The sequence below is a fragment of the Vulpes vulpes genome, chromosome 13, assembly GCF_048418805.1.
Source record: "Vulpes vulpes isolate BD-2025 chromosome 13, VulVul3, whole genome shotgun sequence".
NCBI classification, from domain to species: Eukaryota; Metazoa; Chordata; class Mammalia; order Carnivora; family Canidae; genus Vulpes; species Vulpes vulpes.
In genome coordinates, this window is record NC_132792.1 from 66,168,049 (window position 1) to 66,193,940 (window position 25,892).

General features: G+C 39.7%; 1 protein-coding gene across 1 annotated transcript; it reads left to right on the forward strand.

Annotated features, from left to right (window-relative positions):
* The first annotated feature begins 4,634 nt into the window (after positions 1-4,634).
* GGH (gamma-glutamyl hydrolase) lies at positions 4,635-25,892 on the forward strand. The gene is made up of 9 exons (XM_026011944.2): positions 4,635-4,838; positions 8,318-8,432; positions 12,267-12,317; positions 15,743-15,827; positions 17,952-18,090; positions 20,284-20,390; positions 20,472-20,562; positions 23,414-23,551; positions 25,467-25,892. Exons 1-9 carry the CDS (start codon positions 4,730-4,732, stop codon positions 25,586-25,588), a joined length of 957 nt encoding a protein of 318 aa, XP_025867729.2. The 5' UTR covers positions 4,635-4,729; the 3' UTR covers positions 25,589-25,892.

Here is a 25,892-nt window from a genome sequence, read left to right on the forward strand (position 1 = left end):
ATGAAGTTAATTTATTCTTCACTTGTGTTTTTTTTTTTTTATTCTTCACTTGTGAGATAGTTTTGTCTTTTCCTTCAAATTTTTCCAGATTAGGTCAACTTTTGAGGCATTCCTTTCTGATTTTGTCCATTTGTGTTCTTAGGTGGTGAACTAGATTTGATGTGTACACATATACACACACATCTAATGCTTGTTTGAGAATATTTAATTTTAGTTTGGTCTTACAGTTTTGTTTTGAGGAATAATTTTCATTAGGTGAAATGTTACAATTTACCTTTTTTGTTTCATCTCAGAGTAGTTTTGCATTGTGTTGGTCTGATTTTTTTAAACAAGCATTTTGTAGACAATTTCCTACTTGAAAAGTATCTTATTGTGTCAATATAGTGAAGTATAATTCCTTTAAAAGATAATGTTTTTGTGGTGGCAGTTTTATGTATGTAGCAGTGAGGTAGGGTGGCTGGCACGACTTATTTCTTCTGTTTCTGTAGAATCCTTAATTTTTCCCCTTCTTTTGTTCTCTTCACTGCCATGTCTTTAAGGGACATTACCCTCTCATAAACGTAGCTGATTCTTCCTCAAAAGTAACGCTCTCTGTATCTGACACTTCTGGTCTCTTATTTTCAAGCTCCTTCTTGACATCCATTGTTATAACTTACTAAGACCCAGGCTGTATTCAGTATGTTAGCACTTAATGTTTGACATTTTCTTTCAAGGTTTGATTTTGCCTATGCTTAGTTTAATCATCCACTCCCTTTTTTCTTTTTCAAAGATTCTTTGAAGTCCTGCCTCTCCCACTTTTACATTTAGATGTCTTGTAGCAGTGGAGGAAACTTTTTAAAATTTGGAACTAATCCATTTTCTGATAATTGGACATTTGTGGTATTCTCTGTCTTCTAATATTGCTAAAGGCATGCATCACATGTGATTATACTTGCACTACTTGTACATAATGATTTTTTTTTTGAAAATGTGTGGAGAGATTCTGGTTCAGGTGGTTGACTTATCCTCTAGACCCAAGCATAATTTATCTCTGTTATCTCTTATTAATATGAATGTATCTTTGTTTAAAAGCAGCTCCAATTTATTTTCGGGCTTTCTTTTTTTTTTTTTTATAAATTTTTTTATTTATTTATGATAGTCACACAGAGAGAGAGAGGCAGAGACACAGGCAGAGGGAGAAGCAGGCTCCATGCACCGGGAGCCTGACGTGGGATTCGATCCTGGGTCTCCAGGATCGCGCCCTGGGCCAAAGGCAGGCGCCAAACCGCTGCACCACCCAGGGATCCCATTTTCGGGCTTTCTAAAAGTCTATTAATTCTTCAATTTGGGGCACCTGGATGACTCAGTCAGTTGGGTGTCTGACCTCGGCTCAGGTCATGATCTCGGAGTCCTGGGATCGAGCCCCATGTCGGGCTCCATGCTCAGCAGGGAGTCTGTTCCTCCCTCTCCCTCTGCCCCTCTCCCTGTTCATGTGTACTAATAAATAAATAAAATCTCAAAAAAAATTCTTCAATTTATTATCCATTCGCTTATAGGTCATTTTCATTGCGTTTAATATTTTACTGTTATCCTCCCCCCCCCCCCAAATAAAGCTACAAAGAACATACTTGTATCTATTTCCTTGTTCACACATCCAAGCATTACTCTAGGGTATATACATATGTCTGAAAAATATTCATTTACAGAATATGTGCAGTTTTGAAAAAAATATTTTATTTATTTATTTGAGAAAGAGAGAGAGAGAGAGAGCATGCATGAGGGTCACGGAGGGTACCAGCAGAGGAAGAGGGAGAAGCAGACTCCCCAGTGAGCAGGGAGCCCACTGCAGGGCTGGATCCCAGGACCCTGAGATCACGAATTGAGCAGAAGGCACATGCTTAATCGACTGAGCCCCCCAGGAGCCCCCAGAATATGTGCATCTTCACCTTTACCAGATATTCTCTAATGTTTTCAACAATGGTTGTAATAATTTATGATTCTACTAGTAGCGTTAAAGAATTTTCATTTTCTACACACTTTGTTATTTTCAAGGCTTACATTTATGCCAATCTGATGGATGTAATGTATTATCTTAATTTACGTTTTCCTGATGACTATTTAAGGTTTAATTTATCTTTTCATATTCTTTCCCTAGTTTTCTTTTGAGATGTTCTTATTAAGTCCTTTGTATACTCTAGAAATAAACTATTAAAATTCTATATTTTGTAAATATATTCCCCTAGTTTGTGCCTTATCTTTAACTTTCTTAAAGTTATACAGAAGTTTCAAAATTATAACATTGTCAAATTTATTACTTTTTTCCATTAACATTTGCATCTTTCTTTTTTTAATTAATTTATTTTTTAAAAGAGATTTTATCTATTTATTTTTATTTCTTAAAAGATTTTATTTATTTATTCACGAGAGACACAGAGAGAGAGGCAGAGACACAGGCAGAGAGAGAAGCAGGCTCCATGCAGGGAGCCCCACGTGGGACTCGATCCCGGGTCTCTAGGATCACGCCCCGGGCTGCAGGCGGTGCTAAACCGCTGCGCCACCGGGGCTGCCCTACTTGCATCTTTCTATACAATGTTTTATAAAATCCTCCTGACCACCAATGTCATGAACACTTACTACTACTATGTTTTCTTATTGGAGTATATTTTGTTTTACACATTTACATCTTTATTTAAATTGAGTTTAGGGACGACTGGGTAGCTCAGTGGCTGAGCATCTGCCTTCAGCTCAGGGTATGGTCTCAGGGTCCTGGGATTGAGTCCTGCATCGCGGTTCCCCATGGGGAACCTGCTTCTCCCTCTGCCTGTGTCTCTGCCTCTCTCTCTGTGTCTCTCATGAATAAATAAATAAAATCTTTTAAGAAATAAAAATAAATAAATAAATAGGTTACTTTTGTGTAAAAGGCCAGATAATTATTTGTCCTCCGAGGATAGACACCTGTTCCAACACCACGAATTCATATTTGCCAAGGCTCTTCCTCTGTTCAATTATACTCAAAACCAGCTGAGTCCTAAAGACCTTTCATAATATCTTTAACCACATCCCGTGGGCTTATCTTTCACCACGCCCTTGTACAGTAGCATTATTGTCTTATCAAACCAGGCTACTTACTGCATTCACTCTTGAAATATACCAAAGCTAGGGATCCCTGGGTGGCGCAGCGGTTTGGCGCCTGCCTTTGGCCCAGGGCGCGATCCTGGAGACCCGGGATCGAATCCCACATCAGGCTCCCGGTGCATGGAGCCTGCTTCTCCCTCTGCCTGGGTCTCCGCCTCTCTCTCTCTCTCTGTGACTATCATAAATAAATAAAAATTAAAAAAAAAAAAGAAATATACCAAAGCTAATTCTTACTCTCTCTGTAAGTCATGTTCCCTTCCCGTCTTTTCTCCTTACTGAAAATTGCATACTTCTTCTTCTTTTTTTTTAAATCTTTTTTTTTTTTAAGATTTTATTTATTTATTCATGATAGACATAGAGAGAGAGAAGCAGAGACACAGGCAGAGGGAGAAGCAGGCTCCATGCACCAGGAGCCCGATGTGGGATTCGATCCCGGGTCTCCAGGATCGCGCCCTGGGCCAAAGGCAGGCGCCAAACCGCTGCGCCACCCAGGGATCCCCATACTCCTTCTTAAAAAAAAAAAAAAAAAAAAGACACTGTCCAACCGATTCATCTTTGCATCCTCAATAGCTGGCCCTGATTGAACACACTCCCAATACTCATCAAAGAATTTTATTCTGGATTCACCTTGGCCCTTGCGAGTGGCCACTTCCACCTAGAAAGAAAATGCTTTTTTTTGCCTTTTTACCTACCTTCCCACCAAAATATGCCTAGTGATTCTGAAGCATTTTTTTTTAATTCTATTTTTTTAAAATTACTTATTTTTTTTTTTTTAAATTCCACACTTGTATTTTTAAAAATCTTAAACGAACCCTGAAAATACTTGTATCGCCCAGGAACTAGAGTCATCGTTTCTGCGCCTGCGTAGAAGGCAGACAAGTGTGCGGCCCAGGGGCCCAAGGTAACAGGAAAGGGCACGTGCTCCGGGTGGGCGATGCCGGCAAGGGGCCCCTCCGAGAGCCGCTGGGCAGGTGAGGCCGCAGGTGAGGCCGCAGGTGAGGCCGCAGGTGAGGCCGCAGGCGAGGCCGCGCGCCCGCGCCGGGGAGGTGTCCACATCCCCGTCCTCCCCCTTCCCCTCGCTTCCTCCAGCTGCCTGGACCCTGAGGACGAAGAGCGGGGGGTGGAAATTACCTCTGAGGCCACAGTCTCTCCTTCCAGGGAACGCTGGCGCGCCCGACCGGGCTGTCACCATTGCTAAGGACACGCAAGGTCTCCCCTTCGGGAGGGAGCTACGTTGGCGCAAAGTTCCCGGGCGCCTCCTCGAATCTCTCGCCGACCCCGCTGGCGGCCTGGTTGCAAGATTCGCTCAGACCCAGGCCCGGGGCCTTCCCCTTCGAGAGCCCGGGCTCGGTCACGGGTGACGGGAGGTCACGGCCATGGGCGAGCTGAACCGGACGAGCCCGTCCACCTCGAGGAAACGCCCGCCCGGGCCCCGCGGCCGTCGCGCGCGCCGGAACTACATTTCCCACAAGGCCCCGCGGCGGAGCGACGCCCCCGCCCGCCGCCGCCGCCCCCGCGCGGCCCGGAGCCCGCCCCCCGGCCGCCGCCGCTGCCGCAGCCGCCGCCGAGGCCAGCCAGCCGCGCCTTTGAAAGGCGGCGGGAGGCGGCGAGCGCGATGGCGAGCCCGGGGCGCCTGCTCTGTGCGCTGGGCCTGCTCCTGTGGGCGGCGGCGAGCCCCGGCTCGTGCTCTCCTCGCGCCTCCACGGCCAGCAAGCCCATCATCGGTAAGAAGGCCGGGCGGGAGCCGCGGGCCTGCGGGCGGGGGTCGGTGCCCGGCGCGTCCCGCCCTGGACACACCGAGTCGGGGGCTCGGGCCGTGCCCTCGTTCGTAGACGGGTCGGAGCCGCGCCGCGCCGCGCCGCGCCGCGCCGAGCCGAGCCGAGCCGCCCTTCCCACCGAGCCAGCACCGCGAGCGCCGGGCGGTTTCCTCGAATCCGTTTGGCTCTTAGAGCTGGGGGGGAGGGTGCGCTGGGACGAGCCCTGCGGATGGTTTTCTCTGCACCAGGCTGGGGGTTGCTACGGGCTCACCCGGCTCTGGACGTTTGTGGGTCACGATCGCAAGGAGCGAGGGCCTGCGTTAACATGCAGGGGATGGCCGGAGCCAGATGTGGCCGTGTACGTCGGATTCTTGTCTTCAGCACAGGAGGGCAGCAGTGGCTGCTATGATCCCAATGTCAGTTCTCCCTGGTGGGGAAGTGAAGCACGCATTTCTTTCATTTCCAACGCATTCGTGTTTTATTTTATATTTTATTTTATTTTATTTATTATTTTATTTTTTATTTTATTTTATTTTATTTTTTATTTTATTTTATTATATTATTTTATTTTATTTTTTATTTTTTATTTTTTATTTTATATTTTATTTTGTATTTTATTATTTTATTTTATTTATTTTATTATTTTATTTTATTTATTTTATTTTATTATTTTATTTTATTTATTTATTTTATTTATTTTATTTTATATTTTATTTTATTATTTTATTTATTTTATTTTATTTATTTTATTTTATTATTTTATTTTATTTATTTATTTTATTTTATTTTTTATCTATTTTATTTTATTTATTTTATTTTTTATTTTATTTTATATTTTATTTTATTTTATTTTATTTTTTAGCGCATTCATGTTTTAAAGAGTAAAATCAGTTTGCATCGCCAGAACAGACGTTCGATGCGGGGAAGGGGAAGGCTACCCAGCCTAGAATTAAAATTTGCCAAAAGCAGTTTATGTCAGACAATTAAGATTGGCCATACTTTAGAGGTAGTATGATGCTATTGAAAGTCTTTAACCTTCCTAGAAGAGGAACGTCATATTCTGTAACTAAATAGAAAGTAAACGAATATATATATTTTTTCATATATATTGGTAGTGCCCAATTTTCAAGTGCGTTCTGTATCAACATTTGGAACGGAATGCCTTATTTTCACAGCTATTTAAAATGGTGGCTAGATTCCCCAAAGAGAATTAACTCAAAATAAAATTCTGTGTAGTGCTTTGAGAATTGTGAGTACCGAGAGGAGGGAAAGAGAGGAGAAAAAAAAAAAAAAAAAAAAGGAGGGATTCTTTCCCTTTCCTAGAAGCAGTGGTAGTCCAGGGTCAAATACAGAAAAGGGGAATGTTTTTTCAGTCCCATCAGTTAAGACAAAATAGTTAACTAAGCACCTACTATGTGCAAGGTATTAAATTAAGAAGTGCAGAGGAGTCAAAGACAAGGAAACCATAAAAGTTGTGAGGTGGCCTTAAAGTATGGGTAGAATTTGGGTCACATTTTGAGGGACTTACAGCCTGAGTTTTTGCCTTCTGGATGGGAAAAGTGAGTATGTGGGTGTAGGGGCAGGGAGGGGGAGAAGTTGGTGTAACTTACATTCTAATATACTTTTCTCCTTCCTGGTACTTATGTTCAGAGGTCCCAAACCTTTTTTGTAGCACCTCACCTTGCCTGCCTTGTACCACTCCATTCTCCATTTCCTGTGGCTCTCCCTAATTCTTTCCTTACCACATTTCATTTTCCTCCGCAAAGACAGTCTTATTCATAGCAAGAAAAACAGTCGTAACAAATTGTGGCATCTGGCAAGTGTTAACCGATGCTTCACAAATGCCAACTTTTGTGACAAGCTGGAAATAGAGAAGTGATTGATTTAGACAGCTCTTCCTATTAGGTGGCCTATAGAGGCAATGAAGGTGTTCCAAATGCTGAAGCAGTAAATGATAAGGGCACAGGTGTATTCTCCAGATAGACTTTTTTTTTTTAAAGATTTTATTTATTTATTCATTCAGACAAGAGAGAGAGAGAGAGAGAGAGGCAGAGACACAGAGACACAGGCAGAGGGAGAAGCAGGCTGCATGCAGGGAGCCCGATGTGGGACTTGCTCCTGGGTCTCCAGGATCACGCCCTGGGCCTAAGGCAGACACTAAACTGCTGAGCCACCCAGGGATTCCCAGATAGACATGTTTTGATGTGTATTAGATGAAGTACTGTGCTGGGGCTGAGATTTCAGTGATAAGAGGTAGGTGGGGCCGAGCGCATAGGGTCTTGTAGGGTTTATAAAAGTTTAGGAACCCATTGAAGTACTTACTTAGAGAGCTACCTCCTGTTGATTTGTTGTCTCTGATCTCATTTCCAATTGTTTTCTCCCCTTGCTCACACAGAGCTCTAGTCATATGGACTCCTTGAGATGTGAAAGGCACATGCCTGACTCAGGGCTTTGCACTTGCTGTTCCCACACCCTGAAACCCTCTTCTTCCAGATGCTTGCACATAGTTTACTCCCTCATCCCTCTGAAGTCCTGGCTCAAATGTCATGTTCTACTTTCTCAGAGAGGACTTGCCTGCTTGTTGTATTTAAGGAGACTTTCTTCCCCCGGATAGATGGGACCAACTCCTCCCCTTCTCCAACACACACCTTCTTACTCTACTTACTTTTTACTTTTTTCCCTTAGCATTTGCCACTGGCCATCAGACTTTCTGTTTTAACTTTTTATCTTGTTAATTATTTGTCCTCTCTTCTCTTCCTCCCACACACTGGGATTAAAGCCCACAAGGGAGGGATTTTTCTTTTGTTCACTCATGTGTCTCCAGCGCCTAGTTCAGTGCCTGGCATATATTATGAGTCAGTAAAATACTGAATGAAGAAATGAGTGAATGAATGAATGGCGATATATTCAGATTTCTTTCCATGTGGAGAACTGGAATTGTGGAGGATTGTTTAAGAAAGGATGCAGAGAGACCTTTTAAGAAGCTATTGTAATAGTCTGCAGAGGAGGCAAGATGTTGATTGCTTAGATTAATGTAGTATTGCTGATGTTGGAGGGATGTGGACAGAAGATATTTCCACTCTTTTGCTTTATTATCAATGAAGCAGTGTGTCTTTGAGTGCGGGACAGGAGAGGCCTCCTTCTAGACTTAAAGATGTGACTGATCCAGCCTGTGTGAAGGAGGCTGGTGCTATTGTAAAACCTGCACTGGGGCTTATTTGGTCTCCTTCGTGAGGCGAGAGAGAGGAGGCTACTTAAAACTCTGATCAGTCTCTGCTGCTCTTTTACCAAAGTCTATGGATATATTTACAGAAGAAGCTTTGTATTTAATTCTGTGAATTAAACAAGCAAAGTACTGATATTTTTACTGTGATGTGTCTCAGTTTCTAAGTAAGAAAAAAGGGAAATTGTTTGAAACTAAATTTCTTTCTTTCTTTGTAATTTAGGAGTATTAATGCAAAAATGCCGTAATAAGGAACTGAGAAGCCTGGGAAAATACTATATTGCAGCATCCTATGTAAAATATCTGGAGTCTGCCGGTGCAAGAGTTGTACCAATAAGGTATGAGCTGATATTTTTTACACTGTATAAATAAAAACTCCTGTTTTATCTTAAATTATTTTTTTATCTCAAAAATTAATGTTTTCTTTGCTATGATTGTATCATTTAAATGTGGTAACATTGCTCCTAATTTTTGTCATGCACCTAATGCTTAGAGTCATTAAATTGTTTCAAGTAAGAGGCTGTCTATATTTACAATGCTATTAGAGGTCTGTCAAGCGTGTTAGGTAAAGAATGAAATGATAGTTTCCAATACCCCAGAAAAGGTGGTATTCATCAGACATTTGGAAAATAATGGAGTAAAAGAATTGACAACTTAACCAGCTTTATTCCATAATATTAGGAAACACTATGGAATTAGGGAACACTTATGGAATAAAACACAGTTTTAGAAAATAACTTTTAAAAAACCTTCACACTCTTCTTTAAAAGTTTATAAATAACTAGCACAGTGGTGTTGCTTCAATATAAATAACAAGAATTGCAATCTTAAAGGAGCTACATACATTACTTTTTGTGATATAATGGCATAGTAAGATTAAACGATTTATGTCATATTTTAGAATCTTCCAGCTCTCCTTGTCTAATCCACTGTAAGTGATTTCACACACAAAACAAACTGCTTGCTTTGGGCAACCTGTTTATGTGATTAATTCCACATTAAAAAGCTATAACAAAGAAAGGTACTGTTGAAATAAAACACTAATAATCAAAATGCAAACATCACAACTGAGAGAATTGTACCACAAAATGGTTTTATGTTTAGCCTCATACGGATCGTCCTCTTGTTTGATCTTTTACGTTTAATTATCTCTACCCCATTTGCTTTTGACATTCGTCTTTCATTTTTTTTCATAGCAAATCTAATTTTTCAAATGAAACCTTATTTGGAACCCAGATAACACCAGAGTTCTAGAACCGAGGAGGTTTCAAGGCTTCAGAACAGTGTTTCAAAGTTTTGATCATGGGAGCTTTTTTCTGCAAGTGTTCTTTTAGGACATTAGTGCCGATAATCTGGATTCAAGGTAGGAGAGACACAAGCAGGTAGACCAGTTCAGAAACTGTCGAGGGAGGCTAAGTGTGAAGTGATGAGGCTTGACCTACTTGTAGGATCGATGGGTAAATATTCTCTAAAAATATCAGCAAGATTGAATGACTAATAGAATGAAAGGACATAGGGAGGAATAGTTGAGAATGAGGAGTTTTGAAACTGGGCAAGTTTTGAAACTCGGAAGTTTTGAAACTGGGGAAGTTTTGAAACTGAGCAAGTTTTGAAACCTGATGACTTAGCAGCAGAATGCTGGAATTTATGACAGTCACTGAAAACATGACTGTCAGGATGGAGGTTAATTTCCAGCTTGGGTTCCCAAAGTTCATCTTAAGGTATATTGCTCAGAATTAGAATCATATTATCCTACAAAAACTATGTAGTGCATGGCAGCTAAATTCCCAGAGTAACCTATAAAGGATGACCTAATATAGAAAGAGAATGAAGTGGCCATACAATAATGTTGAATTTATTTCTGAGTTTTGGATGCTGGGAGCCAACTTCTGTGATTTAGAAGGGAAAAGGAGGAGGATGGGAGACCTAGGCAAAATTCTGGAATAGTTAAAGAAATTTGTCTTTGGTTTCCTGTCTTCTTGGGTGCCTGTTGCCCTGAGGTTATCATAAATCCTCACTGAGGGGCTTGTGGAACCCACGAAGCATCCTCCTGAGAGGTAACCTGTGACAGCCCATGGGTTGCTTTTGGTTTAAAAATGTAAAACAGAAAAAAAAAAAAAGAGTAAAACAGTTTTAAACATTTATGAATCAGAAGACTTCAGAAAAGTCTGACTTTCCAGCCTTCTTTTTTTTTTTTTTTAAGACAGTCGGCAGGGCTGACTTTAAAATGAAGTAAGTGCCCACCATTGGCAACAATGCCTGTTACTCCTTTTCTTGCTGCTGAAACTGTCATCTGCCATCTTTAACAGACTCAAGCTGTTTTCTTTTAGATAAAGAGAGAATAAACTTTTTCATGCCCTATTAAGAAGGTCTTTGGTTTCTAGAAAGTCTGACTGCAAATAACATGTATTCAAAGAATGTGACCTGGCCTGTCTTTCCTGTCCAGACTCTGAGACACTGGAGTTCGGGACACTTCTTCCCCACCTCCCCTCAACAATTAAGCCCCTTAAGGGTGATTAGCAGGGTCCAAAGGTTCTGTCATGGACAATAGGGGAGGCATTTATTTAGAATTAATGAAATGATTGAAACCAGGCCACCCGGCTAGCTGGTAGAAGTCCCTGGAATGTAGCTGAGTGATCTAAATCCATTCTGGTGGTGATTGTATGTCCTGGTTTAAATATTCATGGGGAAGATTCTGGGTCCTGACGGTTTGGTTCCCTTTTTATTGACACAGTGTGGGGAGGTTGGGTTGGCCGAATACTGGGAATGTGGACTCAGATTTGAATCTCCGTGTCACGTCCCAAGTCAGGGCTATTTGTCCGTTAATTCTCTGTCTAAAATATTGCTAAGCACCACTGCAATATCACCCACTGCCTTATAGCTCTCTCTTGGGAGGAGGATTATTATGAACTTTTTTTTTAAAGAGCATTTGAGAGAGTGAGATAGTGAGCACAGGGAGAGGGAGAATTTCCAGTAGACTCCCTTGCTGAGCATGAAGCTTGACACACGGGCTCAATCTCACAACCCTGAGATCATGACCTGAGCTGAAATAACAGTCAGATGCTTAACCAACCGAGCCTCCCAGGCACCCCTAAGTAGCTTGGACTTGCAAAGCTCATTTGTACTTACAGGAAAACCCAGCACAACGAAGCACAGCCCAAGTTCTGGGCATCATAGTGTATTTAAAAATGGAAGAGGTGTTGTAATGCCCACCCCCGCCCCCTCCAAAACGGTCCCTGGAGCAGGAATGGACTTTGGTTGACGTTGATCATAAGCCTACTTCTTTTATGGCTGATTGAGAGGGTATCATACCTTGTTATTTTCTTAGAGAACCAGAAGACTGCTTAATGTAGGAAAGTTCTCACAGGAATTTCATAACCAGGATACTCTCTTCTCTCGTTCTTGCATTTTCTTGAACTGTTGGAAGAGCAAACCCATTTTACTGTGACTTAACTAAATTTTCACGTATCAGTCCCATCACTTTTTTCTGGAGAAGGGTCTAAAATCATCAATAACATAGTGATGTTAGGAGCCCTTAAGTGGTGTTTGATGAAAGGAGCTTCAGCATAATTACCTGGGCAACTTAGCTTCAGAATAATTATCTGGTGTACAGTGATGTGCATGCAGCCTGTCCCTAGATCTGAACTCATGACTTCTGAATACACAGTTGTGTATTCAAAATCTTTGCAGTTGGTGGTGGGGATGGAATATAGCAGAGACTTGACATTTATATGTATTGTTTTTATCTGCCCAAACTGCTTATAGTTAAGGTAGGCAGATTAATAAATCTGTTTACTTAGTCGTTATATAAAACTACTGAACATCCTTACATGTTTTTGATGGTTTTCATCTAGCAGAGAAATTACTGGTGCCCAAATCTCATGGTCTTTAATGTTTTACATATTAACACGAACTTCACAATATTAAATTATATGAGACCACATAAAAACATGTTTACTTGTCTGATTAGCAAAACAAGGATATAATTACAGTATGTGATTTTCATGTAGTTTGAAAAAATTCCTCTAGGAAGGGAGAGAAAAATTATCCGGTATTTAACAATTGTTTTTTATTTGTCTTTTTAAAATTAATGTGGGGACTTCACTTACAGCCTTACATTTTTCCTTTGGTTTTGGAAATGGATCTTTTGTAACTGTTTTTATTGTTTTCAGGCCTGATCTTACAAATGAAGAGTATAAAAAGCTTTTCCAATCTATTAATGGGTAAGTTGGCAATTGGTTTGTTACAGGGTATGAGGTAGATGTAATCTGCTTTTGCAAAAAGGTACTTACAAATATACATGTTACTGTGTAACTATCATATAGTAGTGTAATGTTAGTTTTCCAAGTTCTTTTATAGGAATTGCTTTGTTGAGAAATTGGAAAAGTCCTGCAGAGAGAAGGCAGCTTAAGAAATAAATGTTGCATAGTGGATCCATTTAGTTTATTTAAACATATGACATAATCTTTGTTTTTTTAATGCTTAAATGCTTACTCTCTTAAATATTTTGAAGCCACTTTGAATGCCATGGCATACTGCTTATTTAGGAGATTTAGAAGTCCTAGTCTGAGGATAATAATCGATTATCTTTCAGAGGATAATTTGAATAGAATTTGGAAAAAAGCTTTCTGTTCTCTGGCTTCACCACAAAAGATATGATTGGTTAGCTTAACAATAAAACTTTTAATCACATGAAAAATGTTCAACATTACTCATAATTAAAGGTTAGATAATTATAGCAATTAAAAACTATTTTTAACTATCAAGTTGGCAAAGAAGACAATTTGTTAATACTCTATGGTGAGGCTGTGAGGTAACAAGTATTCTCATACTCTATGAGTCTGTAAGTTATATAGTTTTTTGTAGGATAGGTTTGCAATATCTACTGAAATTGAAATGAAATAAAAAATGCACATACCTTTTGACCCAGGAAATCTGTCAGAAGGAATTTTATTTTATAAATATATTCTTCTTGTTACGTGAAAACTTAGACCCAACACTCATAGTAGAATTGTCTGAAATATCTCCAGTTTGGAAGCCACCCAGTAGTCAGTCAGTTGGGAATTGGGTAAAAAGAGATTGACTACATGCATATAAAAGAGTATTATGGACAGATTAAAAAAAATGAGGGTATCAGTAGATTCTGGTTTGGATCACTTGTTATGTGGACAGTGTGATACTGTTATGTAAAAAAAGCAAGGCACATAATGGTTTGTATAGGATACTCTCATTTGCTTTTTTTTTTTTTTTTTAAGGTAGGGGTGAGGAGATTAAGCATAGCATAATCTATCAGGTGAACACACAGATTTTAAAGCTGGTAGTTTTTAAAGACATTCATTCATTCATTCATTCATTCATTCATTTATTTATGAGAGAGAGAGAGAGAGAGAGAGAGAGAGAGAACACACACCAGTCTGGGAAGGAGAGGGGGAGCAAGAGGGAGAAACAGACTCTTCCTCACCAAGCAAGGAGCCCAAATGGGACTAGATCCTACAACCTTGAGCCAAAATCAGAGTCCAGTGCTCAACCGACTTAGCTGCCCAGGCGCCCCTAAAGGTGGTTGTTTTTGATTGGGAGTTGAGTAGAAGAAGTCTATTTTATGATAAAGCTTTTATAAAAAGAGCTTCTTTCCCTGCCACCCTGACTTTTAAAAGCTATGTTTATTACTATTTTTTTTTTTTTGAAGCTATGAGTAAAACATTTACAGTACCCATTATGTGCAGTGTACTTTGGCATAGAAGAGATAAGTAAGTCCAGGTCAGAATATATTATAGAACTTCAAAAATATACAAGAAATATATACCAGAAAATGAGCTGTACTCTCCTGCAACTTCAGAATCACCTTTATTGAGCCCGTGTTACACAGTGAACCCCATACTGCTATGTGAAGGAACACAGATGCAAAGGCAGAGACTTGCTTTTAAAGGGGTTTCCCAATCTGAAAGAGACAGATCTAAAATTTTACTTTATGAAAGGACTTTGGCATTAAACACACCAGGTTTGAGCAGAAGCAGCTTTTTAGAAATGGAGTAAATGAAAAGGGACACCTGCTAATGAGCCTTCTTTAAGCCGCTTTTAATTGTAGGGTTTTCTGCATAGTTTCATGGTAGATGTTCTACCTTATAGTAAGTTTTCTACTAGACTATGAAAAATTCCTCATCCTTTTCTCTCCAAGCTAATACCGAGAGGTAGAATGTATTTGTTGAATGAGCAGTAGTCTCAAAGTGAACCTTTGGGGTGCCTGGGTGGCTTAGTAGGTTAAGCATCGGTGGCTTAGTAGGTTAAGCATCCAACTCGGGTTTAGCTCTGGTCGTGATCTCAGGGTCATGAGATCAAGCCGTATGTCAGGCTCTGCACCAAGCGTGGAGCCTGCTTGGGATTCTCTTTCTCTCTCTCCCTCTGCCCTCTCCCCACCCCCTGTCACATGTGTTCTCTCTCTCTTTCTTAAAAAATGTGAACTGTCATATATCTCAAATTCATATTTAAGTATTTTTAGAATTTTAACACATTTAATCCAGTTTTGTAATCTTTTTTTGAATAACTAGTTATTTGAAGACTTTTATATATTTTAAATTTTATTTTTTTAAAATTTTTTTTAAAGATTTTATTTATTTATTCATGATAGACACACAGAGAGAGAGAGAGAAGCAGAGACACAGGCAGAGAGAGAAGCAGGCTCCATGCTTTGAGCCCGATGCGGGACTCGATCCTGGGACTCCAGGATCACGCCCTGGGCAAAAGGCAGGCGCTCAACCACTGAGCCACCCAGGGATCTCCTATATTTTAAAATTTAATATAAAAAGTTGATACAGGGATGCCTAGGTGGCTCAGCAGTTGAGCGCCTGCCTTTGGTTCAGGGTGTGATCCCAGAGTCCCAGGATCGAATCCCACATGGGGCTTCCTGCATGGGGCTTGCATCTCCTCTGCCTATGTCTCTGCCCCTCTCTCTCTGTGTCTCTCGTGAATAAATAAATAAAATCTTAAAAAAAGATATAAAAAATAGTAAATATTTTTCTGTATCTCTCCTTTATGGGTAGAATAAAATAAAATCAAACATGACTTCCCCTCTTTTTTCCCAGAATTTTTCTGGATTTTTAATTTTGTTGTTTCAAAATTTTTTAATAGTGTGCGTATTTTAGAAGAAATTTCAGGGTGATAACAAAAATTAAATTCTCATGAATATTTAATTTTAGCCTACATATATTCTTATGACCATTTTGTTCTTTATGATTAAAAATAATTCTCTACGAGCCAAGACTGACTCATGATTGTGGGCCTGTAATGATTTTGGCATCATTGATTCCATAATTTAAACCTAGCTGTACCTAGAATTTTATCTCGACTTAATTTCTAGCTTTGTACACTCTCCTCCTCTTCCCCACTTACTTATTCTTAATTTATCCACCCTCCATCTCAAAAATAAACTTGTTTATTGAAGAAGTTTTGGAAGAATATGCACAAAAGTATTGTTAACTATGGTATTTTACAAATGTGTAGGAATGTAAATACTTTATATATTTTTGTCATAATTTTCTTTCTTTAGTGATATTGCTGCTGATGTGATAAGGAAAACGTTTTAAAATAAAATAGAGTGTTTATTTTCTGTGGGGCATAGGTTTGAAATGCACCCTATTTGATGTTGTTTCAGGATCCTTTTCCCTGGAGGAAGTGTTGACCTCAAGAAGTCAGGTTATGCTCTCGCTGCCAAAGCATTTTACAACTTTGCCAAACAGGTAAATATCAGTTGCATATTATTCCAGGTGGGTTTTGTTAATTTTGCATGAGGACAGTTCTTTCTTTCTTTCTTTCTTTCTTTCTTTCTTTCTTTCTTTCTTTCTTTCTTTCTTTAAAAAAAATTTTTTTTTATTGGAGTTCAATTTGCCAACATTTAGCATAACGCCCAGTGTTCATCCCGCCAAGTGCCCCACTTAGTGCCCATCACCCAGTCACCCCAATCCCTCACTTACTTCCCTTTCCACTACCACTTGTTCATTTCCCAGAGTTAGGTGTCTCTTATGTTTAGGACAGTTCTTTCTTAAGCAATGTGGTAATACTTCCCTCACAATGACCCCAGCTTCATCCCCCTTTAACTTTTGAACTTCCTGCTGTTTAGCAGCCCTTGGTGGCACTCACCTGTTTCCTGTGTTTTCCATTTAATTCTGGGCTTCCGAGGGAACCAGGGCCTGGCAGACTGGCCGTCTGCACTAGTGCTCATTGGTATGAAACAGGTCCTCATGCTAAGCTGTCTTTTTTGTGTGTGTACCAAGCATTGTTCATATGTTACTAGTTCTCATCTCCTCTTGAAACCGCTCTTCGTCCTGATTTCTTCTATCCTATTTGACTTGTCCTCACAGTTACTCTGGACTCCACATTCAGATAGCCGGCAGAGCCTCTTGAATCCTTTTGCAGTGTCTCACATTGAGCCTGCCTCTGCACTTTACCTCAGATCCTTACTGTTTCTCTCCTGAACTATAATCTTGATTGCCCTCGTATCTGCCCCTGCCCTTAAATATTTCCCTGAAGAACTGCTTTTAGCCTATGAGATACTTGTTTAGAAACTTTTAATTCTAGGCTAAATAATCTGTAGCCTTTCATAGTCTTGGGATCAAGACATAGAGTGTGTGTCCCGGCCCACTTTCCTAGCTTTTCCTTATGCACATAATTGAAGCTGGTTTGGTATTTCTAGCATGTATTCTCTGTCCTCCTGCTTTTAAACTGGTTTAGTCTGTTTCTTTCCATTCCATCCCTAATTCACAACTTGTCCATCTTTCCAGGAAAAGGTCCTCCTTCCCTTCTGCCCAGATTTATTTCCCAACTCCAACAGGAATGGCATCCTGCTTCCCTCTTAACAGAGTATTTTGTTGTAGAATAATTCAAACATTTATTTAGCTCCTGCTCAATTATATGACAGGGTCCATGATCTTCAGGAGCCTCTATTTCAGAAGACAGAATATCTTGACGCTGGTTATTCATGTCTCAGCAGATTTCATGGTCCTAACACCCTTTGAGGTGTTCCTCATTTTATATTATACAGTACCATGTACTTAGTACATGCTCAGTGGATATTAGTTTTTGAAAAAGTGAGCAAAGTGGAAATTTTATAATGTGAATGATTTAAAATGCATTGGAAATATATATTTGAATATTATAAAATAGTCATTTTGCCTTTTGCATAGAAGAATTCGTGTAACTAGCTTGCTCAATTAAAAAAAGACAAAAAGGAGCCACCGAACCCCTAAGACCCAAAAGTCTACTTTTTGAAATGTAATTACCTACTTGAAGATACAAAAAAAAACAAAAAACAAAAAAGCTCAGCAACCTCAAACTTATTTAGCCACAGCTGTTTCTTTCCTGACTGTTCCTTTCTTTCCAGATCATGGATTCCCTCTGATTTAAATTTGATTAGCTGAAGGTGGTATGATCCAGCTCTTACTAGAAATCCAGCGAATAATCCAGCTTTCCTATAAATCCTGAGATAATGAAGGAAGAACTTCAGAGTGTGTTCAAACCAGGCCATCATCCAGAGCAACAAGATTTGTAGAAGATGTATAAATAGACATCTGTCTAGCATTATCTTTAATATTTGCAGTTCCTAATTGTCACTTATATTGCTTGGTAGTTGCCTGGCAGTTTCTTTCCCAGCACAGCTGAGATTTGGAGAATTTGATTGACTAAAACTGAATTATTATACAGGAGCTTGATCTGAGGAAAGGTTAAGTGCTAGCCTACTTAGTGGATCCTGGAAAATTCTTTAGAAACCCATGCATGATTCAGGTGCCTGCCTTAAAATGACAAATCAAATGTATAATTTTTGTTTTAAAAAGTTTGAATAACCTTTTCTCTTTTACTCTGCAAAGAGTTTTGATGATGGAGACTATTTTCCTGTGTGGGGCACTTGCCTTGGATTCGAAGAGCTTTCATACCTGATTAGTGGACAGTGCTTATTAACTCTTACACATACTGATGGAATTACAATGCCACTGAACTTCACTAAAGGTGAGAATTTTCTTTTCAAACATTTTTTTAAAAAAAGATTTTATTTATTTATGAGAGACATAGGCAGAGGGAGAAGCAGGCTCCTTTTCGGGAGCCTGATGCTGACTCAATCCCAGGATCCTGGGATCACAACCTGAGCCAAAGGCAGCCACTCAACCACTGAGCCACCCAGGTACCCCTCTTTTTGACCATTTTAAAAATATTACTTGGGCTGGATTAGCAAGGAGCAAATATTCAAGTCAGAAATACTCCTAATGTTTACTAATTTTTAAATTATTTGCACAAGCTGCCAATATGAATGATCACTTTTGTTCTGAGCTGTGATGACGGCTTAGGAGTTTTGAGTTTTGACAATTCATTGCCTATAGGGATATCAGGACCATGCATGATTAAGACCTCTAATATTGGACCAGAGCTTTAGTCCTAGCTTTGTCCCTTTTGCGTTGGAGAAAAATTTAACCTCTCTTGACTTTAATTTCCTGGTTTTAAAGGCTTTTCCTTTTAGAATTGTTTGTGAAGATTAAATAAGATACTCCTTTTCAGCTAATGTGCTAAGTGCTTTAAATACAATTCATAAATGTTAGCCATGGTTACATACAGTACAGCATTTTTCTCTTGACTGTGCACTCTGTTCTAACCCTAGCTATGGTGTGCTGCAATTCGATTCTGGTGTAATCACCTCAAGTTAGCACAGGCTCCATAGTTATAGATTATCTCACCAATTAGACTGCCCTTAATTCAGATACCATCCACAGGTCATATCCCCAGGCCACCCACACTTCTGACCAAGTGGCCACAATTTTAAGGATTCCCATGACCCTTCCTGAGATTTTATAATTCACCAGAATGACTCACAGAACTCAGAAAAGTGCTGTGTTTGCACTAACAATTTTATTGTGAAGGATACACATAGGATGAGGTCCCGCAGGGAATGCAGAGCTTCCATGTCCTCTCCCTGTTGAGTCAGAGCACACCATTCTGCTGGCACGTCAATATGTTCACCAACTGGAAAACTCCCATGAGCTTTATTGTCTAGAATTTGTTACTGGGGTTTCATTGCAAAGGCAAGCTAGATTTAATCATCGGCTGGGTGACTCAACTCAATCTTTATTCCCCTTTCCATCCCTGGAAATCAGGCTGGCTCAAAGTCCTAACCTATTCTAATCCTGTGGTTGATTTCTCTGAGGATCAGTGATCTAGGGGCCCACCAGAAGTCACCTCATTAGCATGATGAAAACACTCCTGTTGCTTAGGAAATTCTGAGAGTTTTAGAAGCTCCCTATCAGGAACTCAGGGCAAAGACCAGGAAAATTCTTTGTTATATCCCTCTGTGTAACTAGGTAATGATTCTTGTAGGTTACCTATCTCTGAATCCTCAGAGTTGAGTGCTGTCAGCTCTTTCTGTTCTCATAAGGATTTTGGATGGAAAGCAGTAGTTGTTATACATAGAACCTACAGAATGCTTTATATACTTTCCAAAGTTCTTTCTCACATTATCTTTCTTAATTACTGCAAGACCTCTGTGCGAAGTACATGTATTAGGTCAGACTATTTTGGATATATGTGGTGAAACACCAGTGTGTATAAAAAAAGAAATAAAATTCACCCAAGTACCTTATGTCAGGATTTTTATCTGAGGTGTAGGATTCTCATGGAAGCCATCAGCATGCTGAATGAGAGACTTCTTTTAGGGAAAGCTGGTGTTGAGGTAAATTGCTCTTTTTGATCTATTTACTGAGTAGGGATCTCTTGGCCTGTTTAATGTTCTTTCCTACATTGTTGGTATTTTAAAACTTTTTAAATTCCAGATACTTTCGAAAATGTGTTGCATGTTCTGGATCATTTCCTGAGAAAACAAAAGTACATAGTATATTCATGCGGTAAATTGTACCTGTTTTCAAGAAAACACAAGTTAAAATTTTCTGTTTCTTCTATGGCTAGGCTGATAATTATCTGCCAGAAGGATTTTAGTTATTCATGTTAAAATTCTAGAAGTACTTAATATGGAACTTATTTGAATTTATATGTTAGACTCATGAATACATGAATACATGTGTGGAAATGATATGTTTTGCTTATCATTTGGTTATCTTATGTCTTAATTATGGCCCTTTTTGGCCATACATCAGTGAGTTCAGTGGATTTTATTTTTTCTGTGTTTAAATTATTTCTCTTGTGCTTAAATTATTTCAGATGCATCGCAGAGCAGAATGTTCCAGAATTTTCCTCCTGACTTGTTGAAGTCATTATCAGTGGAACCTCTGACTGCAAACTTCCACAAGTGGAGCCTCTCTGTGACGGTATTACATTAATTAACAATGAAACTAATGCAGGTAGATTAACTACAGAAGTAATTATTTTGTTTTATTTTTATACTCTAGAATTTTACAAAGAATGAAAACTTAAAGGAGTTTTTCAATGTATTAACTACAAATACAGATGGCAAGACTGAGTTTATTTCAACAATGGAAGGTATCTATCATGGCACATGGACACTTTATTTCACTTATATTAATTTTGATTTGATGCTTACGAATAAAATCATGTTACTCTGGGGTGTGGGGATAGAAGCTAAGGCATTTTGGGGGATAGGAGGTGTGTTTTTGTCTATGTTCCAAATCAGTTGTGATTTACCTGGGTCATCTGATAGATGGAGTGATGGAGAAGGAAAGTAAAGAATAAGGGGGGATTAGATAAAGAAATAAATGGAGAAAATGACTTCTGTTTCTAGCAGTGTTGTAGAATGAGTACTGTGATGGATTCTCCTCCCAACAACAACAAAAAATATGACTCATGTTCAGAAAAACGTCTTCCTAAACACAAATTTACCCCACTATCCAAAAGTAGAGCCTTTCTATGAAACTCCTAAGCCACAATGGCACAAAACAGAGTATCTCTCCACTTTCCAAGAGTTCAAGTTAAGCCACTTTGGTTTTATGAAAGACCTGCACGAGGACCTGTTTCCTCTAACAGAGAAATCTGAAGAGGATTTTCACTTTTGTGAAATAAAGCTGTGACTATACTAGGGTAAGTCTTTCATAACAGGGAAGTGGCATAATGTGGAGTTTTGGAAAGCAGAGGGATACCTGTACATTGATGAAGTGACAGAATACTCAGACCAAAACCTCTGGTAGTTAAGTGGAGTAGTTTTTTTTTTTTAATAAAGTGTAGTTGACAAACCATGTTATAATAGTTTTTGGTGTACAGCATAGTGATTCAACAATTCCATTATTATGCAGTGCTCACCACAATAAGTGTACTCTTCTATCACCGTAGAGTTATTACAGTATTATTGACGTATTCCCTGTGCTGTACTTTTTACCCCTGTAACTTATTTATTTTATAGCTGGGAGTTGTAGCTTTTAATACCCTTCCCTTATTTTGCCCATCTCCTCATGCCCTTTCCCTCTGGCAACCACCAGTTTGTTCTCTGTATTTGTGAGTCTGTTTCTATTTTTTGTTTGTCTTGCTTTTTAGATTCTACATATAAGCAAGATCGTATAGTATTTGTCTTTCTGTCACTTGTTATACTTAGTGTAATACCCTGTTGCTCCACCCTTGTTGTCCCAAATGGCAGGATTTCATTCTTTTTTTATGACAGAGTAATATTCCATTTTATGTATATGCCACATCTTTATATACATTCATCTATTGCTGGACACTTAGGTTGCTTCCATATCTTGGCTCTTGCAAATGATGCAGTAAGCATAGGGGTGCATACATCTTTTTAAATTAGTGTTTCCGTTTTCTTCGTGTAAATACCCAGCAGTGGAATTACTAGATTATATGGTATTATATTACTAAGTGGAGTATTTAAACCAGCATTATTATTACTGAATCAGGAGGACGAAAGATGAACCCCCACAGTCAAAGTACCCCATGCAGCAGGACCCCCAACAAATCCTACCTACATAACTGTGAGAATTGCCATCTTGTACTTTGACCCTTAAGGGAGAGGGGGTGGTGGTAAATAAGCCTTGAGCATTCATAATGACAGGCTGGTCACATGTGGCCTGCATTAAACTGGGAAGTTCAATAAATCTCAAGTCGAAATTTTTGTTTAGAGTTGTCTCAGTCTGGTAGTGTCCCAACATGCATGGAAAAAGTGAATATTAATAATTCTCTCTCTGGAGAAAACTTCATTTTTCCCAGACTTTAAGGGAGTTCCACATTATGAGGCTTTAAGGAAAAATGAACACTTCCTAGCCAAAAAATCAAGTACCATGAATGAGAGCTTACAGAAACAATAGACATCTTTGAGTCAGGGAGGCCGGTCAGTGCTACCTGAGAGGCCAGGGTGCTGGAGGGGAGTAAACTGGAAGAAGGTGGGCGTAGTTCATGTTACCTGAAGATTGGCCTTATTACTGGCTTGCTCTTGGGGGAGGCCAAAGGTCGGAGGGTTTACAAACAATATCTGGGGAATTCTGGGGAAGGTTGGTCAGCCCAGCCGGAAGTGAGCTGATCATCTTCTCTTTTTTTTTTTTTTTTTTGATCATCTTCTCTTTAAGTCTGTTTCCTGCCTCTGTGTTTTGGTCCAGCAGTAGCACTGCCATTTGCCACATCAGCCTAAGTGAGAAACGTAGATGTTGTCCTTGACTTACTGCCCTCCTTCTCTGCATCTAAAAAATTTGTGCCACTTTTCTGCTCCCCAGATGCATGAAAATGTTACCTCCCATCCATCCAGTTTAGCCTTGTTCTATGGTAACTACTTTCCTATCCTGCCAATTCCTCAGTAGCCTCCTAACTGTCCACAGAGCCACTTCCCAGGCAGCCTCTGAAACACCAGTCATGACTTTAGGAACCATCCCACAAAGGGACATAGTTTAGGCTGAGACAAGTTGGCTGGCATAAAAGGACCCCAAAAATGCATGGCATAGTTTGTTCTCCTATGAATACATCATTATAGGAGGGAAACAGACCCTTGGTGGAGGAAACGTGGGTCACTAATCACATGGGACAAATTTTGTCTCTGGGAGGATAAGCACAATTTTACTTTGACATTGTGAGTTATAAAATAATGTTTTACATAGGCTATAAAACATAATTTTATTGTAAATTACATTTTAGATCATTCTTTTTTTTTTTTTTTTTCATTTATTTTATTTGAGAGAGGGAGAGAGCACATGCAATGTGCTGAAGGAGCTGAAGCAGAAGGACAAGCAGACTCTGCACTGAGCAGGGAACCCGGTGATATGGGGCTTGATCTCACAACCCTGAGATCGTGACCAGAGCCTCAATCAAGAGTCAGACGCTTAACCAGCTGAGCCAACCAGGTTCCCCTTAGACCATTCTTAATACTTACTCATTTGTGTTCTTCATGCAGGGTACAAGTATCCAGTATATGGTGTCCAGTGGCATCCAGAGAAAGCACCTTATGAGTGGGGGCAATTAAAAGGCATTTCCCATGCACCTAATGCTGTGAAGGCTGCATTCTACTTAGCTGAGTTCTTTGTTGCTGAAGGTAATATGTGGGTATATAATTTTATTAGTCTAGTATATGTAGTTTTGGAGGAAATTGTCCTGATCTGAACTTTGTATACTCTTTTGCTCTATAGATGTTCTGTAGGTTTAACTTTAACAAAAAATTAAATTATGTGAAAGCCCTGAAATTCAGATATTAGGCATTCAAATAAAACCAGGACAGTTATTTCAGTTAACAGTATTGTATGCTCTGACGTACGCTAAATTCTCAAACAATAGCATAGATTGCTGAGTTCTTTTCTTTCTTTCTTTTGTTCTTTCGTTCTCTCTTTCTCTCTCTCTCTTTCTTTCTTTCTCTTTCTTCTCTTTGTTTCATTCTTTCTTCGTAGATTTCATTTATTTATTAGAGATTTATTAGAGAGAGAGAGAGAGAGAGAGAGCACGAGTGGGGTGGGGAAGGGAGAAGCAGGTTCCCCGCTAAGCAGGGAGCTCAGTGTGGGCTCAATCCCAGGACCTTGAGATCATGACCTGAGCCAAAGACGCTCAACTGACTGAACCACCCAGGTACCCCTTTTGTTTTTTGTTTTTTTTTTTTTTTAACTTATTTATTCGTGAGTGAGTGCATGCAGGTGAGGGGAGAAGCCAAGAGAGAGAGAGTCCTTGGGCAAGCTCTCCACTGAACATGGAACTCAATGTGGGGCTCTATTCCAGGACCCCAAGACCATGATATGAGCTGATCAAGAGTTGGCCACTCAACTGACTGAGCCACCTAGGTGTCCCTAGATGCTTAAGTTTTAGTTGAGTGATACAAGTATGAGACAGAGCTACAAACACAATTGCAAGGGACAGGGCATCATCAGTCTGGTGAGGCATGAACTTTGGCTGGCTGGGTTTGCCCCCTTTCCCTAAGCTTGCCTTAAGCTTTTGTCAACCCTCCTGCTCATACATTATTAGTAAAGTGCTTCCTCGTGAATTTACTCTGGTTAAGAATTACATTCAGTTGAATGGGTAGTTTCATGACCAAAACCCCAAATTGAAAACAAAATCTTCCCAGGTGCAGTATTAATCCCAAGTAACATTTTTGTGTCATGTGTACGGGGATAAATGAGAACAGCAAATAGGTGGAGTTGGTTGCAGTACTATCACATGGCAGGGCTATTCTCTTTATCTCTATTTCCCAACATTCTTCTTCCTAAAACTGCCACAAAGTCTGTATTTATTTCCACTTGAGGATAAAGTCTGAGCCCTCACTGCTTTACACTCTGACGTCAGCCGACTTGTGCCTCCTCGTCTGTTACATTTCTGTCTTATCTCCCACTTCTCTGCCTCAGCTTTGCCAGTTTCTCCATTTCCTTGACTCTGGGAGCATCTCCATGAACACAGACGATGAGAACAACACAGTGTATGATTCTGTGTGGCTACTAGGCAAGGTTCTTTTTTTTTTTTTTTTTTTTTTTAATTCAAGAGAGAGACACAGAGAGGCAGAAACAGACAGAGGGAGGAGCAGGCTCCATGCAGAAAGCCTGATGTGGGACTTGATCCCAGGACTCCAGGATCACACCTTGGGCCAAAGGCAACTGCTCAGCCACCCAAGCATCCCTAGGCTAGGGTTCTTGAGTGCTAGATCCTTGCCCCTTTCTATTTCCATCCCTGGGTCCTGCATCAAATCTTGCACATAGTAGGCCCTTTGCGAGTGTTTAGATCTGCGGGAGAGTGAGCCCCACACTGGATCTGGTGCAGGGCTGATGCAGATGCTCTTTCAGCAGAGGCAATAAATAAGTTAGGTGCTGCTTTATCTGGGAGAAATCTTAGAAGACATTTCTCTTTTTTTGATGGTATTTTTTTTGGTGATATTTTCCTGCTTGATGCTGCTGATTATAGGAAGAAATGTTAGAGGGTAGCCTTTTGAAAATTTTATCCAATCTTTTTAAAATTTAACTGTCTTTTTCTTGCAGCTCGGAAAAACAGTCATCATTTCGAATCTGTCGTTGAAGAGAATGAAGCACTGATTTATCAGTTCCGTCCAGTTTATACAGGAAATATTTCTTCATTTCAGCAAAGTTATATATTTGATTGACAGAGATGTGTTAACAGAGAATTTTTGAATCATTCCATGATTAAACTGTTGCAATAACTTGCTACTCATGGCAATAATGGAAAGCCACACAGAAAAGATCCCTTTTCTATGATATTACTAGCTCTGATTCTTCATTCAGTGTATTTGACAATTTATATCGCCTTTGATAATCAGTGAGATAAATAATCCCAGTGTATTTCGTGGAAAAGCTTTTATCTGAAGATTAGAACAAAACAAAAGGATTGAAAATAAATATTTTTTTTCTTATTGATTGTGGAAATAAACACCTCCCACTACCCATCAA

Excerpts from the sequence above, each read along its gene's own strand:
- GGH (XM_026011944.2), top strand. The coding sequence starts at position 4,730 with ATGGCGAGCCCGGGGCGCCTGCTCTGTGCGCTGGGCCTGCTCCTGTGG. Across the intron at positions 15,828-17,951 it reads TTTACAACTTTGCCAAACAG|AGTTTTGATGATGGAGACTA; the intron begins GTAAATATCAGT and ends TACTCTGCAAAG. Across the intron at positions 20,391-20,471 it reads AGTGGAGCCTCTCTGTGACG|AATTTTACAAAGAATGAAAA; the intron begins GTATTACATTAA and ends TTTATACTCTAG.